This window comes from Dipteris shenzhenensis, chromosome 6 (assembly GCF_047967505.1).
Source record: "Dipteris shenzhenensis isolate YYH24624 ecotype China chromosome 6, Dip_SZ_1.0, whole genome shotgun sequence".
NCBI lineage: Eukaryota > Viridiplantae > Streptophyta > Polypodiopsida > Gleicheniales > Dipteridaceae > Dipteris > Dipteris shenzhenensis.
Genome location: NC_141601.1, coordinates 35,039,166 through 35,057,072, shown reverse-complemented (window position 1 = coordinate 35,057,072; position 17,907 = coordinate 35,039,166). Strand labels below are relative to the sequence as shown.

Sequence of the window (17,907 nt, the reverse complement as noted above, 5' to 3'; positions counted from 1 at the left end):
GTTGTTTCTTATTAGTAATCTTTTTGGGATTTGGTGGTGGTTGCATTTGTAATTTTGTTGTGTTGGATTACCCCTTGATACAAAGCTGAACAAGAAAGGACTTAGGATTTGACTCTTTTGATGTTGAAATATGGCTGGAGCATTAGTCAGTCCAAATGGCAGGACAAACTTTGTGTTTCAAAGACTGCCTTCTTTGATGCTTGATGACATCCTAATATCAACTTTATCTTAGTGAAGTACTTGGCACCCTTTGACTCATCCAAAAGGTCATCCACAAGAAATTCTTTTCCGACTTGTGATTCAGATCCCCAAAACAAATTGGCATCCCAATTGGCCTTTCTTTCTTTATAACCAAAAGCATAGGAGAAACAAATCTGATTATGCTTAATAAACTCCTTATCCTTAAAGCTCTTACCATTATCTAGCATTTTTTCAGGTTTAACAATAGGAAACATATGAATAAATTTACCACTGTGAAAGGGACTGCAGCAACTGATGCATGAGGGAAATTGCAAAACTATTTGTAATCACAGTTTTAGTGAAATGCCTGTGCCAGGACTAATCTGGTCATGGCCCATTTTTCACCTGCGCTCTGTGGATAAATCTAATGCTATCCTTGTAATTAGGTCCTACCTATTTCCTAACTATTCTGATGTTAAACTTGCCATCCAACCGTACCGGTAGTCCAAGCTCTCACTCTGTAGTTGAGAGCAGAGCTACCAAGCAGTAAGCCTTGGCAGACACACCTGAGGGTTTCCTTGCTTGAAGCAATCTTTGGGGCTCACAAAGTCACTTCCTATCACTTGTACAGAAGGTTTTGTGCCATCAGTTTAAGCAAAAAACATGCATTCTGGTTCTGGACATGGGTTTGCATTCACAATTGGACATGCCTCTAGGACAAATCTAAGTTTTTCTCATATGTTGAGAAACTCTTAATGCTAACTGGGTGTGTATGTTCAATTGTGTTTTTCTCAGGCAGGGAGTGTTGAAGTATTACATTGTTACTATGCACATGGGGAAGACAATGAAAATTTTCAGCGTCGGAGCTACTGGATGCTAGAGTATGTGTTTCGATCCTTTTAAATTGTAGTGAAATTGTTCATTGTTTGGCACTTTGCAGAGCTTCAATACAACCCCCCTGGCCCCCCCATCCCCGCCTTTGGTCCCTATGCTGCCAGTCGGATTTTTGAAATAAAGTTTCATGGTGTCAGGCCACTTTCAGCAAGCTTTTTCTGAGATGTTGCTCTTCTTTTTCCTTTTTCTTGAATTTCAGTACTCATGAACATATAGTTCTCGTTCACTACCGTGAGGTCAAAGAGGTATCCACCCTTTCTTTCTTCTCTGCAGTATTAAGCTGTTCTTGTATGCATAGATTTTTCAGTGCATCGATTTCCTTGCTTTTGGTTTTCAAGAAAAGGTATTAAATACCCTACTTGCAGCCTTTGCTATGGCCAAGTACCTACCTGGACGTGATGGAATTTTTTAATGAACTACTGGGCTGCCGATTTCATTAACCTAGATGCCAGAGCATGTATGCCATGCTCTACATTGTGAAACGACCTTTAAGCTTTATATATGATGCTTAGTTTGCAAATGAAACTTGGGCATCATTTTATTTATTATTATGGCTTGCACCTGCTTCTGGGTGCTGGTAGTGTTACCAGGTCAAAACGATTATGCACGCTCTAATTGATGGTTGATAATCTATCAAAGCTCGGCCACAGTCATTTGTCATCAAGTGCCTTTGGCTTTTCCATCAATAGATTGAAACCTTGTAGAATGGTAGTATCATGGATATTATTGCAACAGGCTGAGCCTTTCTAAAGTAGTTGTTTTATATTTAACTCTCTCCTTCTACAATGTTTGTCTGTAGATATGTGGCATTTCTCTGAACATGCTTATTTGATGTGGCATAACCTACTATTTATAAATGTCAGGGTAACAGGAGTGGTATGCGTTCTCCAAACAGCCATTCAGTTAATGGGGGCTCGTCTCTGTCAAATTCCCATGCGGTTGCAGGCTCATCTCCTCAAACGTCACCCCTTGTCTCACCTCGCTCCTCAAGCCCTAATACTAGCACAGATTGGAATGGTCGAACATATTCTCCAGAGTACGATGAACCTGAATCCAGCGATGATACTGACCAGTGCCTTTTGCAAGAGCTGCAGCCCAGCCTCAGAAAGGGCATGAATGGGGTGGCAGGTGTAGCTGTGGCTAAGGGTAGAGATCTTCAGGCTTGTGTGTCTTTCTCTGCAAGGAACCAAGATGTTGTTGGCTATGAAGGAAAACATTCTGCTCCTCTCTTTAATGTTAATGGTGCTGCATTGCACCAAACAGTTTCACAGGGAGATGCAGTTCGGCAGGATCATGGCACTGTGGTGCCACCTGGTGGCTTTGACTTGTTAGAGTGGTGTGAACTTTTGAAATATGGTAAGAACGGGGGAGGAAAAGGAAGCTCTGGACTTCCTGATAGAGGAATCATAGCACCGTCAGATTGGGCAGGTGTGTTACAACAATGTACAGTACCACAGCATCAAAACAGAGTAGAAACTGTCACTACATCCAGCTTGAGTCCATCTTACGGTCATACAGATTCAAAGATGGGGATAAGTGAATCGTTGGGCTCCATTCAAGGAACCATAGGGCCTGCACTCCAGATTGTTGATGCACACCAGCAGAGCTATCCACAAGGCTTTGCAGGATCGGAACATCTCGTACTTTCTGAGGTTCTCTACAATTGCCTTTTCTGCATGATTGCTTGTTTGGTAACTGAAATGCATCATATGAAAACGTGTAACCATAATGGAAGGTACTTAAGTAAGGAATGATTGAAGTGTTGTGCATGCTAAAAACTATTCCTATGCAAATAGCTGGGGTCCATGACATGAAATGCTTCACATGATAACATGCATGATAACATGTAATCATAACGGAAGGTACTTATTTGTGCACGGTAAATGAATGAATGAAGTGTTATGCATATTAAAAAACTAATGCTGTGCAAAGAGCTGAGATCCATAACATTCATTTGGTAAGTGAAATGCTTCACACGATCGCGTGTAATCATAACGGAAGGTACTTATTGTGCATAGTAAATGAATGCGTGAAGTGTTGTGCATAGTAAAAGCTAGTCCTATGCAAAGAGCTGGGATCCATAACATTCCCTTGCAAATCTGTTTTGCTTGAGTGAAGGTCAATACCTAGGTTAATATCAAACCTTCCAGTGACCCTGGGTTTCTGAGCCTTAATGTTTGTCTGCATGTGGTTTTAAAGCATAGCTGGGCCAGAATGCTCATGGGTGTTGGTTTCTGAAAGCATTGTTTGGCATCTCTCTAACCATTTCCATGAGAATATTTGATCCATACGAAGATACTTAGTGTAATTGGTGCTTGCATGCATGTGTTTTGCCGTACTTTAAAAAAATTGTTATATGCTTGCAATGCCTTATCTTCTACAGTTTAACTTTTGCCAAGGTGTGTGATGTACCTTCTGTTTTTGAGATCATCAAGCATTCCATTGTCCTTGGTGGAACATGTGAATAGACTCACAACCGAGTTTATTAAAACTAGCATGCACTTTACTAAGAATCTAAGACTGATATATGAGAGAGCTTTATGTTTGCAGCTTATTGTCCATAAACTCATGCTTTCGTTGACATTTAATTTCGATCTCTAAAGAGACAAATCTGTATCACAGATGCTGTCTAGTGGCACGAGCAAGTTTCATCCAATCAATGTGGACGGTTCTCAGGTATAGTATTTGTTTCTCACTCTTCTTTTTCTTTTTTATCTCACAATCTATGCAAACAGTTATGTCCTATCACCTCGGTTACTTATGTCTGCGATCTTGCTTCCTTTGGCTTCTGGAAGCCTTTTGCAACTCTGATTTGCCCCTTGCAGTGCCGAGCTTGCTGTCAATAATGTACAGGAAAAGCCATTCCATTGGAATACAATCAGTTACTTGAAATGTTTGACAAAGGAAACTTACATCAATACTCGTGCTTGGCTTGCAGATGGCCAACAAGCAGAACTCCAATGTTGTCCACTGGGGTGCTGTTTTGCAGCAACTGGGTGATAATGGGCATGAACAAAGTGGCATGTTTGAAGGGTTTGAAAGTGATGTTCTGCACCAAACTCAGCAACTCCATCATCAATTTGCTCAGACTTATGAAGATGAGCCAGCATTCCCCTCACAACATGAGCTGGATGCATCAGGCAATAAAGATGCCTCCCAAGTGCAATCATACTCACACGTTTTCAAAGATTTTCAAGCAGACACCCCATCTCAGTGTGAGGAGCATGATACATTTAAAAAACTTGATAGTTTTGGAAGATGGATGAGTCAAGAAATTGGGCGGGATGCTGAACAGTCACTGCTGCCAGTATCATCAGATTCAGCAACATATTGGGCAAGTGCACTAGAAGATCAGAGTACAGAAGTCTCGAGCTTGGCACAACAGATGCAACTAGATATTGGATTGATCCCCTTACTGTCACAAGAACAGTGTTTCAGTATTACGGATTTCTCACCAGACAATGCTTTTTCAACTGCTGAAATAAAGGTGGGTGTTGCTTTTTACTAAGACGTGCTTTCTATTATAGAATCCAGAATTGTGTATGGAGTGCTTAAGCAGTAAACTGGGTGAGCCTTGTGACCGTGCCTTGATTTCGGTACCGTGGTTATGGAAATCATGGAAGGAGTCAGTTTTAATGTCAGATTTTGGCAACGGCTCAGTGCCTTATGTCCTGTCTTTTTTGGCCTTATAACTGATCGGTCCTGTATTTTGATCGTGCCTTTCATGATTTTGGCACTAGTTAGGAGAATTGTAAAAGGCGTTCTTTTAATGGCAATGGCTAAATATACCTTATGTCCTCTCTTTTTCGCCCTATACCTGATCAGTCTATCAGATGTTATTGGGGATTTTGGTGGTAATGGTTTCTATGCGAGAAGATAATTCTATGTACCTGAACATTCAAATTGCATCATCTTGAGACTTGAAGCTTCACTATAGTTGTTCAGACAGACCATGAGCCCCAGAGGAATTTCAAAAGTGTGCCAGATAGATCCTCTTCTTTCTTGAAAATATACCTTTTCAACAAGGCAACCCCTTTTGGTCTGTGCTGTCTGAGTTTAGACTCGTAGTCACAAAGGAAAGCTGTATTGGTAATTCAAATATTTTGTTTTGAGATCATGGAAGCATGAAGAAGAAAAAGTAGAGGACCATGTTGGGGACATTTTCCAAGGTGTGGTATACGCTAGTCTAACATTGATATTTTGGTTTTATTTCCAGGTTCTTATCACTGGAACATTCCGGGACACTGCAAAAGATCCATCTATTTACAAATGGTGTTGTATGTTTGGTGAAGTGGAGGTTCCTGCAGAGTTATTACAACCTGGTGTTTTAAGATGCAGAGCTCCTCCTCATGCACCTGGCAGAGTCCCTTTCTACATTACACGGAATGACCGGGTTGCTTGTAGTGATGTGAGAGAATTTGAGTTTCGTACTGAACCCAAGGTTACATCCAGGGAATCTTCTGTTGAAGGACCTGAAGGACATTTGAATAAAAGAGACATGCTATTTCAGATTCGACTTGCTCGTATGCTTTCCTATGGAAGTCATGGAGCATCAATGTCTCAAAGCAACAGACTTGATGAAGGTGGGGATTCAAATAATGGTTCAGATATTCTTAATTGCTATGAAGAATGGGAAGAGATGGAGGATCAGCTTACACAGTCAGGCTGTTTATCACTAACTTTAAAGGAACAGTTTATTCAAAAACTGTTAAAGGAAAAGCTACAAAATTGGTTCTCAAAAAAAGTGCTAGAAGGAGGGAAAGGCGGATCTGTCCTGGATGATCATGGGTTGGGAGTCTTGCACATGGGAGCGGCATTAGGTTATACTTGGATTATTGCCCCAACTTTGGTTGCTGGGGTAAAGATCAACTTCAGAGACTCCCGTGGATGGACTGCTCTTCATTGGGCAGCACACTGTGGCAGGTGACTTATCTCCTCATGTTTTTTTGGGAAGGGGAAAAGAACTGCGCCTTAAAAATTCTCATTTTCTTTGCTGTGGCAAATTTACCATATTAAGCATACAATCAACATTAAAATAAAGTTAAAACTGAAACATGCCTCTTGTTGAATTATCTTTTTTTGGGGGCAGGGGGGTATTGAGCAACTTGAAATGCACATCATATGTATAGGCTCCAAGATCTGGCATAATCAGGCCACATACTAAATATCGCTGTGGTGACTGAGTGAACCACTTAGTTTGTAGACAGACAATGCCTCGGATGGGTTCTTATGGAGTAAATCCTTTGTAGGGAACCTATCGTAGGCAATTGCAGATAGATGACATGCAAAACATTGTAGATTTCTTCTGCAAAACACTGCATGCCAAATGAAAACATCAGGAATCAGTGCTGAATGCTATTGTTGGCATGGCAATTGTTGTGGAGCAGAGGGGCAACAGAATCTGCACTAAGGGCAATGATAAGGGCTTCATTGTTTTGCTGGGCTTTACATTATAGAAATAAGCTGCACGATTGTTTGCTGCTACTGCATACAATTTCAGAGGATCTTTGAATTAGAAAGACAAGGTGAGGTTCATGCCACCTGAGAATGTTGTCAAAAGGCTGCACGACTGATGCGTAGGCAAGCTGAATGAAGGTGTTGGCCACTCTTCTCATAGTCCATGGCACTTTTCACAAGAAATCCTTGCATGGGCCTAAAAGGGGTGGTGCAAGTGGGGAAGCCAAAGGATGATTGTGTTGACAAATGATGGGAGTGCAAGGAAAGGAGAGTAAAAGCAAGCACCCAAGGCTTGCATGCATATTCTCATTGAAGCTCTTCAAGGACGAGCTTAAGAATGATAATTGTATGTGCTTTAGAGGGGATGGATTTGCTCTCTCTCTCTAGCGGCAGAGCAGAGCGACTACCCAGGGAGAGGCGCATATGCACATTGTGTGACATGCTTTCATTTATGAGACACTTAGACATCGCGAGAGGATACGCCGAGCACGGAGCCAGGATCAGACTTCTTCCTCAGCTGATCCCTCTTAGAGCTCTATGACGGAGTTCTTTAAGCCAAACCACGTAGACCCCCACGTGATGAGGCCTCGACATGACTGTGACCCGGAGCCGGTGACCTGGCAACTCAGATAGAGGATTGACACATAGATCATACTGGGGGACATCGCCTCCTTGTTTAGAGTCGGAGCCCGACCGACGGGGGTCATAGTGGCGCTAGTTAGACGCAGAGCTACGACCAGGAGACGTGCCAGGATTGCACCTTTGAGGGGGCGACAACACTCTATTGCCGACCTCATGCTTTCACTACCTCATCCATCCTGGCGTCTTGTTGTTGTTGATGATGATGATGCTGAGAGTGATATATAGTCGACTATTGACACGACTATGTTGTACTTAGGACTTAGTACTGCCATTTTGTATTTTTTGCATTTTGCATTGGTGTGGATGCTCGTTTAGTAGCTCCACTACCACAGCTCATTGTATCAGGTTTTTCACAGTCTCATAGACCCATTGGTCTTCCGAAGACTTTAATAAACTTTCTTTCTTTCTTTCTCAATTTACATATTGATGGCCTAATTATTTTTTGCAGCAACGAGGGCAAATGTGCATTAGTGAAGGTTGTCCATTTTGACATTTGAAGAGCAAGTTATCATAACAGGCACATAGGTGAGTGAGAGCATGCATCAAAGAAAATCTGGCAGACATTACCCTTGGGGAGTAAAGTAGGAAATGCCATGTCGATGCAGGGAGAGTGTGTGTGAAAGGAGAAGGAATAGGCACTTTGTAGTGTCATTGGGAGGTATGGGGATATTGACCAACTAGTGTGTTGATGATGGTATGGTTTTCCAGTTCTGAAAACTCCTCTTGATATTGTCTAACGTGCCACATTCAGGCTCTTTGAGACAGATGTCCACATGCGTGTGTATAGGCCAACTTTCACAACTAGAACTCGCGACACCACTTCTCTCTATTGGGAATCCCCTTCAAAAGTTGTGAAGTTAGAAAAGTAGATGGCCAATCTAGGAAGTAGCACTTGTTTAAGGATTGGGGCGTTCAATTAACTAATGGCATTAGTCAATTAACAAGTAGTCTTAAACCATAGAATTAATTTGATTAAAAATTTAGAGATTTTCTCCTTGAGTCATGGCCACACTTGCTTGATTCACACCCCACCCACCCCCCCCCACCCACCCGGCCCCCCCCACTCACCCCCCCTCCCCCTCCCTCCCCCAACCAACACCCCCCCCTTCTCTCCACTACCCTGACCCCCCCCCCCCCCCCCCCCTTCACCATCCCCTCCAGAGTCCAACCCCACATAACAACCCCCCCGGCCCCTCTCTCCACCACCCCCTCCATTCAACACCCCCCCCTCTGGCTAAGATCCATACATATATATATATATGTATCTATCCACACATATTATATACTCTGTTTTGCTAGAAGTAGCCCTTTTGTCTTTGGCTCTTTTTTGAACATTATGGGCACATACTTTGCCCGCTCAACTTAACTTTATTCCTATTTGTTTTGGCCCGTGGAGGCTAATTAACCTATGTTTGTGCATGGGTTAATTTATTTTATGCATAAGTAAATCTTTATAACAACTCTAAAGATAACTATAATATAATAAATGGTCCCTCCTCCCCCTCCCCCTTTGGCATGTCCCTTTCTCTTTAATGCCCCCTTCATAAGTGGTCCCTACCCCCCTCCCCAATCTCATGTAGCTCCCTCTTTAATGCCCCCTTCCCTCCATTATTCTTCAATGGAAACTCCTCCCCTCCCCCTTTATCCTTTAGTTTAATCATGGCCTTGCCCTCTCCCTTTTCACCCCTCTCCTTTTCTCCACAACTAATTAATAAGAATTTCCCATTTTCCAATGTCAGGGGAACATATTGGCCACACTATGTTTAAATTCGATGACCAATAGGGTGCAAGGCTTGTAATAACTAATAGGAAACTCAGATTCACCCTAGACTTTGACGACTGTTTGCATGGTAAACTAGACCCAAGTGATTTTCTAGGTTGTATCACGTGACCATGAAAGTGAAGCACTTTAGAGCTCATGTGAAGACCCATTTGGTTTGAATGACCTTCCTCTTTGGCTAGACTTAAGTGCAATTGCACAATATGGAGTCAATCTTTGTTTTCATGGCTTTATCCCAATCAATTGACCCTCCCCGTCATCAAATATTTTTGTTTCTTGACTATCTATTAACCGAGTTGGCTTGGTCTTCTTGTTTGGTGAAGAAATCAGGGTCATCTTCTAGCGTTCTAGACTCCTCCATAGTCACCATGGATCATTGAGGAACGGAGGTTTCTAGGTGGGGTGCAGGGTTGTGTGAGCAGGTGTGTCTCACCTTGCTGCCCTTGGGCGCCTCCTATGGGCCCCTTTTTGTGGGCTGTAGAGCAGTGGGTGGGACGACCTGCAGGTCAGCCACCCTGGCTGGATATAGCCCCTGTTTTGGGGGTGTGTGTGCCCTCTCTTAGTGCCTGGACAGCCCTATATGGGAGGCTGTAGGGGTCGGCCCCTAGGCCTGAGGGTCGGCCCTCATGAGCAGGCTGGTCGGCCCTGCCCTTTGCTGGTCGACTAGGAGGCTGGGGGGGGTATATATAGGCCCCCCCACATGTGCTTTCATCACTTCATTGCGGAGCCAGCCCATAGTAGCACTTGAGGAGCAGGGTAGTGGAGCAGCTCATCCACTCCCTTGCGCTCCTGTTCTTGTGGTGGTTGAGCTTTCTGTCTGAGCTCTCGAGCCCGTTGGTTTCGAGGTCCCCCCCCCGTTGTAGCCGTGTCTTCTCCAAAGATCACGTGCAGTTCTCTTGTGCCATTCTCTCCTTCTCAGTGTGGCATGTGTGTGAGGCGTGCTCTCTCTCTCTCTCTCTCTCTCTCTCTCTCTCTCTCACGCGAGCGAGCCCTTGGCCACTTGACATCATCTGATGCACAACGGATTTCACGGTGACTGACACGTCGTAAGCGGCGGGCCTTCCTCATGCGTAGAATGGATGAGCTGATCAGTTCATTCCGAGGGGGAGATTCCACCATTGGCTGGGGGTTTCTATCGGAGGGGAAACCACCTATACCCATCATAGACCTAGGTGTTTGGCACACTTATGCATGCTCTCTTTATGATGTCCCGATGCAAGCACCACTTGATATGTCCGCTATGCCCCGGCCCACCACTTGCCACTTGTTCACTGCACAGAATGTGCGGGCTGCACTCAGCCGGCTTCACAACCGGAGAGCACAGGACCATGAGGGACTACAGACTGAGCATTTTGATCATGGACATGAGGTTTTGGCTCCAGTACTAGCATAGATGTTCAACCACACCATGTCACGGCTTCCCACCCTCATGGAGTACCACCACCATAGTACCGATACTCAAGGCAGGCGACCCCATGGATACTGGGAACTATCGCACTCTCATGATTGGCCACACGTTGGCCAAGATCTATGGATCGATACTGGAGAGGGAGATGAGCAGCCATATAGAGGCACATGGACAACGTGCTCTAGGGTAGGCAGGTTTCCGGAGACAACACTCCACTCTAGACCACATCTTCACCTCGAGGGCTATCATTGAGGAGGCGAGGTCAAGACGCCAGAAAGTCTACGCTTGTTTTGTAGACTTTCAGAAGGCCTTCGACACTGTCCCACGATCCTGCATGATCAGGAGACTACAGGATGTGCAGATTTCAGAGGGTTTGATCTGGGGAGTGGTGAGCCTATACGAGTCAGTTAGAGGGAGACTTTGTGTCCTAGGAGGCCTATTCGACTGGGTTGAGAGCACGATCAGAGTAAAGAAGGGATGCCCTCTCTCACCGACTCTCTTCGGGCTCTACATTAATGATATTACATCTTTCATAGACCGCCTAGGAGGCGAGGGAGCACCACTAGCAGACTTGATGATACAGATCCTACTATATGCCGATGACATAGTCCTCCTATCATCTTCGGCAGAGGGACTACAGAGACATCTAGATGCCCTAGAGGTGTTTTGCAGAGAGAGAGACCTGATGGTTAACCTTGGGAAGACCAAGGTCATGATTTTGAACACCTCTTGCGCAGTGCTTCACCGACATAGCTTTACATACCAGAGTTAGCAAGTGGAGATTGTGCAGTCCTACACATACTTGGGTGCAGTTTTCACAGGGCTAGTTTTCACGATGACCCACACAGTCAAAGCAATAAGCTTTACATACCAGAGTCAGCCAGTGGAGATTGTGCAGTCCTACGCCAGTTTTCACGATGACCCACGCAGCCAGACCACGACTCACACGAGGGCATGGTGCCTTGGCCCGACTAGAGCCACAGTGCTTCCAAGCGCACTTTCAGGATCCACCGACGAAGTGTTGGCTTTTCGACACTCTAGTGAGGCCGACCGCCATGTATGCGGCACCTTTTTGGGGGGGTGATTTTTCAGCAGCAGAATGGAAGAGATTCGATCGGCTACAGGAGATTATGGGCTCCAAGATTATTCGGAGTAAGCCCTCGGTCCCCCATCAGATAGTACAGGTAGAGCTTGCCATGACCCCTCTCTAGGTTGATGCCATTTTTTAGACAGTGACTTTCCTCCAGAGGGTTTGGGACCTACGTCGCGAGAGACTTCCGAGGCTGGCGCTAGAGTCCTCCATACGACTATCTGAGAGTGGGGCAGGTACAGCATGGTTTGCACGCGTCACTGCATGGTTTGCCAGTCACGGCATTCAGATGGATCGGCTTCCCTTGTTTTAGTATAGCATGGATGCACCGCCCGAGTCGATCCCACGAGATGAGATTAACCGCATCATACGGTTAGATCTCCTACAGCCCTACACATCTCACACTTGGGGGGGGGAGGACAATGAGTTCCCTACCAAGACCCAGCTCTACTATGACCACTTTCTGAGAGTATCAGAAGATGGGCTCATCATTAGACCTCAGTATCTCGAGGACAGAGGAGTCTCACACGCACTGAGGATTGCCATCGGACAGATGCGGGTCTCGTCCCATCAGCTGAGAGCAGCGGACTTGCAGGTTGTGCACGCATACCCAGAGAGCAACAGACTTGCAGGTTGTGCACGATGGGGGCGGTCGAGACAGAGGAGCACTTTCTATGTGTCTGCCCAACCTACTATGAGATCTGAGGGCGCTACCACTGCCTTTTGTAGGAGGGGTACGGCTTTGGCTCACTCTCACAACTTATCCACTTTCAGGACTAGGTCTGTATTGGGCTCTACCTGATGGGGATGCGACAACATAGGGAGATACTACTACGACATATCAGAGAGCAGGAGGATGGGACCATCGCACCACAGGGTACTGAGGTAGACCGAGCGTAGAGACATGTCACAGATTTCTATGCATTTGACTCAGCCCTAGGGCACTTTGGGATAGAGGAGGAGGAGCTAGCCGACATGAGAGATATATGGATTAGTGGAGGGAGCTGACACAGGACTGCCAAACGAGGGGCACAGAGATCGTACACGGCACGATAGGCGAGCAGAGCACACACGATCGAGGTCCGACCTATTTCAGCTCTCCTTAGGGGAGATCGACTGAGGCGAGGCATCACCCTTAACATAGCTCATCGGATCCAGAGATCGAGGAGACCACATCCTCCACCACCACAGAAGACATCCCGACAGATGCAGATACGTGAGCCCTTTGCATGTCATCAGAGAGCTATCATGGAGCCTGGATACATGGAGCCGGTTCATACACTTGCGACTCTAGCTCTGAGCACTTGATATCTTCATGCCACTCTCATGCTATTTTGCTATTTTGTACTAGTATAGCATTTTAGTGAAGGGTCGAATGAGAGAGAGAGTGTAGGTAGCAAAGGGTCGCAGAAGAACACCCGTCACGTCAAACTTAGATAAACCAAAAACAAAGGATAAACCAAAAACAAAGGAGTACAAGGTACAAGTACCTAGACCTAGGACTAAGTGTCCTAGGTGTCACATAGGACTAAGTGTCATATGTGGCCTAAAAGACACTAACACTAGAAGTGTTTATGCCTAGAAGGCACATACCATGGCCTACAGGGCATCACTAGAACCACCAGAGGATGGCCTACAAACCCCCCTCCATGGGATGGGCTGAAGTACTCTGGAAACGTCTCAGAATACCTGGTATTTTCTAGTCATGGTGGCACATGTTCATCCAAAAGGATATAGCCACCTATGAATGTACAAGGGATGTCAGATCATGTAACAAAGGGAACCAAGTGTAAAGCCTGTCGAAAGACTTCGAACTTGGGACGAGGAAGTGCCTTTGTAAACATATCTGCTATGTTGTCCTCTGTGGGAAGATAGGACAACTTCCTGTGTCTCCTTAAAGCTTGTGAAGAAACCTATAGATTTCGTCCAATTGATCCGTGCCCTCGAGGCCTCACAGTAAATAGCCAGGATGCCCCTGACTCTCTCCATACTTGCTGTGGTGCCCTCAACATACAAGCCCGTGTCATCTGCAAACTCTGAGTCAACTAGCTCCTCCTCCTGTCTGAGTGGGAGCCTCAACCCTGTGAGACTTGCCACCTGTAGTAGTCAAAAGCCTCCGCCACAAACAAGGAGAGGAAGGGAGTGAGTGGGCAGCCTTGGCGGACTGAGCGAGAGAGAGGAAAGGCCTCGCCCGTGTGTCCTCCGATAAGCATTTGACTAGAGCTCCCTCGTCTTAAACGTTGTTGGGTCAGTACGCTTACTAGCCCAATGTTGCCACCAAGTCATTGCCTCACCCGTAAGATGAGGGGCTGCAAGGTGGACTTTATCTTGCTTATCTTGAATTCTCGCGCTAACGGAAAATGAGCTACAAACTGATGAATAAATTGCAAAATGGCTGAATGGTCACACTTACCATCATACTTAACAAAATTTGGAGTGGACTGAGTGAGTGGTGTTACCTTTGTCGATGACAAAGTTGTGGCGGTGATGGCTGCTGCGCTCAAACTTGCTTGCATAGTGGCTAACATATGTTTGTGTTAGAGAAGCATTGCCTCTCGGTCTAGCTTTTGTTGCCTCTCTACCTGGCCGAGCTCTGCGTGTCGTAGTGCCTCCTCTTTTTTGCGTTCCTCACGCATCAACAAGAGCAGTTCTTTAAAATTAGTGGTTTCTCTTTCTTCCAGCGGCTTTTCTGCTTCTTTTTACTCCAGACGTCGTTTTATGTGGTGCAGTTGTCTTTTGCTTTCTTCTAGTTGGGATGAATGTTCTTTGAGTTGCTACAGGAGGACCCAATTCTGCTCTAGAAGGTTCGCCATCACTTCTTGAGCACTTGGCAGAAGCGTATCTTGTTGGTCGTCTTTCTCCTCTTTAAAGTCTTCAAGGTTGAGTCCTTTTCCTGACCCTTCCATGGCACTTGATTGTGTTTCCATGGCACTTGATTGTGTGTCCTTTCCGGATCTCAACACAACCATACACTTGCGGTAGTCAAGCTGGATACAGACTGAAGCTCTGATACCAATGTAACATGCAATGGTAATCTGATCGTGTAATTCATGGCAAGACCTTCTTTAAACCTTTAGCGAGGAATTAGCGTTGTTTACCATAGAGAGAGAGAGGAGATGAGGGTAGAGAGAGAGTAGAGTCGACAACCGATTGGGTCCCTGTACCCATTGAGGGTCCCCTCCCCCAACCAGGGGAGAATTTGCTTTATACTTGGAGAATTGAGAAATACAAAGAACACTCTTCGAGAGAACGGAAACGCACTTCTGAAGAGTTCACTGTGCACACGTATAGCAGACCCAAAGACCTGAGGGGCAACGCCGACCAACACCAAGACCTTGATGCTGTCCACACTGATGATGTAGGACGCTTTGTAAGGCAAGGGAGAGACTTGTGCTGTCCACCGGAATGCAGGGTTACCGCGTGAGTGAGAGAGTGAAAGCTAGGAGTGAGAGATCCTATAAGAGAGCTGAGAGATGACTGAAATAAAGAGCTGAGAGTGAGCTGAAAAGATAACTGAAAAGAGCTGCTGAAACAGACCCCAAACCTTACTCCGTTCGCTGTCCCGACTCCCCGTCTGATGCGCTGCGTGAACACCTTCCCAGAGGGCTGAACTGATGCCAAAGGCTGAGGCTGGTCAGAGGGCCATTGGGGGTGAGTGTCAAGCTGTTCAGAGGGTGCTGAGGAGGAGCTGTAGGAGGCTGAAGTGCTGGGAGAACTGAATGAGGAAAGAGGGCCTGGAGGCCCCCTATTTATAGGGCTTTTGGGGCTGGTTGGCTGGTCCCTAGGCCCCATAAAGGCAGCCCTAGGCCCCATAAATGGCAGCCTAGGGAGGGGTGCAGGGTAGCCTATAAAGGCAGCCCTTCCCCTGCCATTCTCTTCACTTGTTCCAGTCGTGAGGGGCCCAGAAGGGCTCATAGACCTAAACCTATCCCTAAACCTAAGAAGGAAACACTACCCTAGGGTTCTCCAGTGGGTACTAGTGAACAAGGACTGATCTTCTGACTTGACCTAAGGCTGAGAGACTGACTTACGTAGCTTGTTCCTAACTGTCCCTAGACAAGGGGTCACAAAGGGGTCACATCATACGACAAAATCTCCTATTAGGGAACTATTACGCACTTGTCGATGTAGCCAGTGTGTCACTTTGCACCCAAGTGCAGGGGTGCATGTGATTGCCTGGGCATAGAGTACATATCCGGTGGTGTCTGCATCTGGGCATCATAGAGGGAACATGCATATGTGTGCCACCCATCCGGATCGGTGATGGAAATAGATGGCTTACCCTTTGATAGAAACCCCCATCCAATGGTCGGGTCTCCTCCTCGAAAAGATCTGACAATCTCGTTTATCTTATGGGTGAGGAAGGATCGCCTCTTACGATGTGTCAATTGTTGAAAAATCCTATGTGTCTCGCGTGGTATCAGATGACCCAAAGCTCGCTCTTGTGTCGGGTGGGCTCTCGCCTCTCTGCACTCATCATCGAACCAAGGGTTTTGAGGCATCGTCTCATCATGGGTCAGCTCGTGGGAAATGATATGGTAGTAGTGTCTTGTACCACAGAGACAAGGGTGTTGGAGGCTCTGGCAAGGTCTACATCGTCTCTAAGTAGAATCGGGAGCTCCCTGGCTAAGTGACTCATATACACTAGGTGAAGGGCACGATCAAAGTGGATCTGGATGTGTGCAGGCGTGTGAGGGGCTCCCCTTGTGGCTAGCATAGTGGCAGAGATATGGAAGGCCAACTATGAGTGGTTAGCTTCGAGTGTGTGTGTGGAGGGGATAATGACAAAGTCGTGTATCCGTGAGACAAAATCTAGCGGGCCTAGTAGATAGGCCACTATACTAGTTTCACCTCCATGTGGGAAGTAGGTGAGTCCTCCAAATGATGGCCATCTCTGAAGACCATCATAAATGATCAGGTCGTGGACTGCCCGTAGCTCAAGCAAATGTCGTCCATATCTGGGGCATCGGTAGAGTGCCTCAATATCCTGAGCTCAATTGCATCTAGCTCTGGGACTATATGTGAATCTCTGTCATCGGTGAAGTCAAGCAGTACTTGCTTATTTCCTGTCCGTGCATTGAAATCCCCTAGTAGGAGGGTGTCTCCCTGTATGGAGAACTCCGTGATGTCATCTTGAATCGTCTCATGTGGATTGTGTCCGTCTGTAGCGACGTGTCTGGAGGGAAGTAACACACTGCAATGAAGATGGGTCGAGCATCTGGAAGTTGAATGCGTATCCACGTGTGTCGTGCATGCTCCTCTCTCCGGACCACATATAGGAGTGGTCTTAAGTGTGACTTGAAAAGGATAGCCACCCCCTCGGAGCCTTGCACTCCCTCCTGTGAGCTGACTCCTATGTGTATCTTGTTGCTATGGGCAGTCTTCTCGCTAGGCTCTCATGTGTCTCAGTGTAGAAGATCATATCTCATCTCTATTACTGTATGTCTCCGAGAGACCTCCTGGGTTAGACCATAGTGTGCCATTACAGTTCCATACTGCTATTTTCAGTCTGGTGTGTGCACACATCCCATGAGCTCGGCACCATCATAATTCGCCCTCTTCCTTCTCTTCCTTATCTTCTCTTTCTCGGATGATCACCTTGCCATCTCTATATACAGCCCATTTCCCTGCTTCTCTTGCTGCTATTACTCGTACCATAACTTCCCGTCGGTGCTCTTGTTGTAGGAGTGTGAGGTCATCATCCAGGTAGATCCTGGTTCCATGAGGGTCTTCCTGTCCATGGCTGTCCGGAACTTCAGCACTAGTGGCTTAGTGAGTGCCTCAGGTTTACCCACCCTCCAGGCTATCTCGCAATGGGATAGACCTCCGTTTTGGTGAACAGTATCTTGGCATCTCCCATTGGTAGGCCCTTCATCAAGACATTTAGTGCTTCGCTGGTTCTTCTCTTTTCCTCCTCAAGTGCCTCTGAGATGAATTCTTTCTTTGGGGCTGTTGTGCCCTTTTTGGCCACATCTTTCCTTTCCATCATCTTGGCTTCCCCGTTGCTGATTTGATGTTTAAGCTCAGCGTGTGTGCCTTGCATTGTTTCCTGCATGGCTGCGATCTCCTTCTTGAGAGTGGCATTCTCAGTTTTCAGCTCTTCCATTGCTTTGCAATCCCCTTCTGAAAACACTTTAATGTCCTTTATTTGCTGCACTTTAGTTTCAAGAGCATGCATCCTGTCTTGGAGCTTGTTTTTTTCACATATCCATTCAGCCTTTTCTTTCTCCCATTCCTCCTTTTTGCCTTTTTCTTTTCTCCATTCATCTTGCATTTTACCTCCTGTTTTTTCACTTCAGCAAGTGTTTTGTCTACATGTGCTTTCTCTGCAGGGAGGGCCACGTTTGTAGGTTCCAAAATGTCAATTTTTTCTATCAATGCTAGACATATCTTTTGAAGGTTGTTGAGAAAATTGGTGTAGTATTGGGAGTTGTCCTTGCTGTGTAGGCTGTCATG

General features: G+C 46.1%; 1 protein-coding gene across 1 annotated transcript in view; it reads left to right on the top strand.

Moving 5' to 3' along the window:
* The window catches only part of LOC147901106 (calmodulin-binding transcription activator 3-like), a 74,012-nt gene that overhangs the window by 39,809 nt on the left and 16,296 nt on the right, over positions 1-17,907 (top strand). Inside the window, exons 4-9 of the mRNA XM_087376115.1 lie at positions 976-1,061; positions 1,274-1,319; positions 1,938-2,726; positions 3,697-3,750; positions 4,013-4,561; positions 5,291-5,997. Coding sequence (XP_087232241.1) covers positions 976-1,061; positions 1,274-1,319; positions 1,938-2,726; positions 3,697-3,750; positions 4,013-4,561; positions 5,291-5,997 — 2,231 coding nt within the window. The remainder of the gene's footprint in view (positions 1-975; positions 1,062-1,273; positions 1,320-1,937; positions 2,727-3,696; positions 3,751-4,012; positions 4,562-5,290; positions 5,998-17,907) is intronic.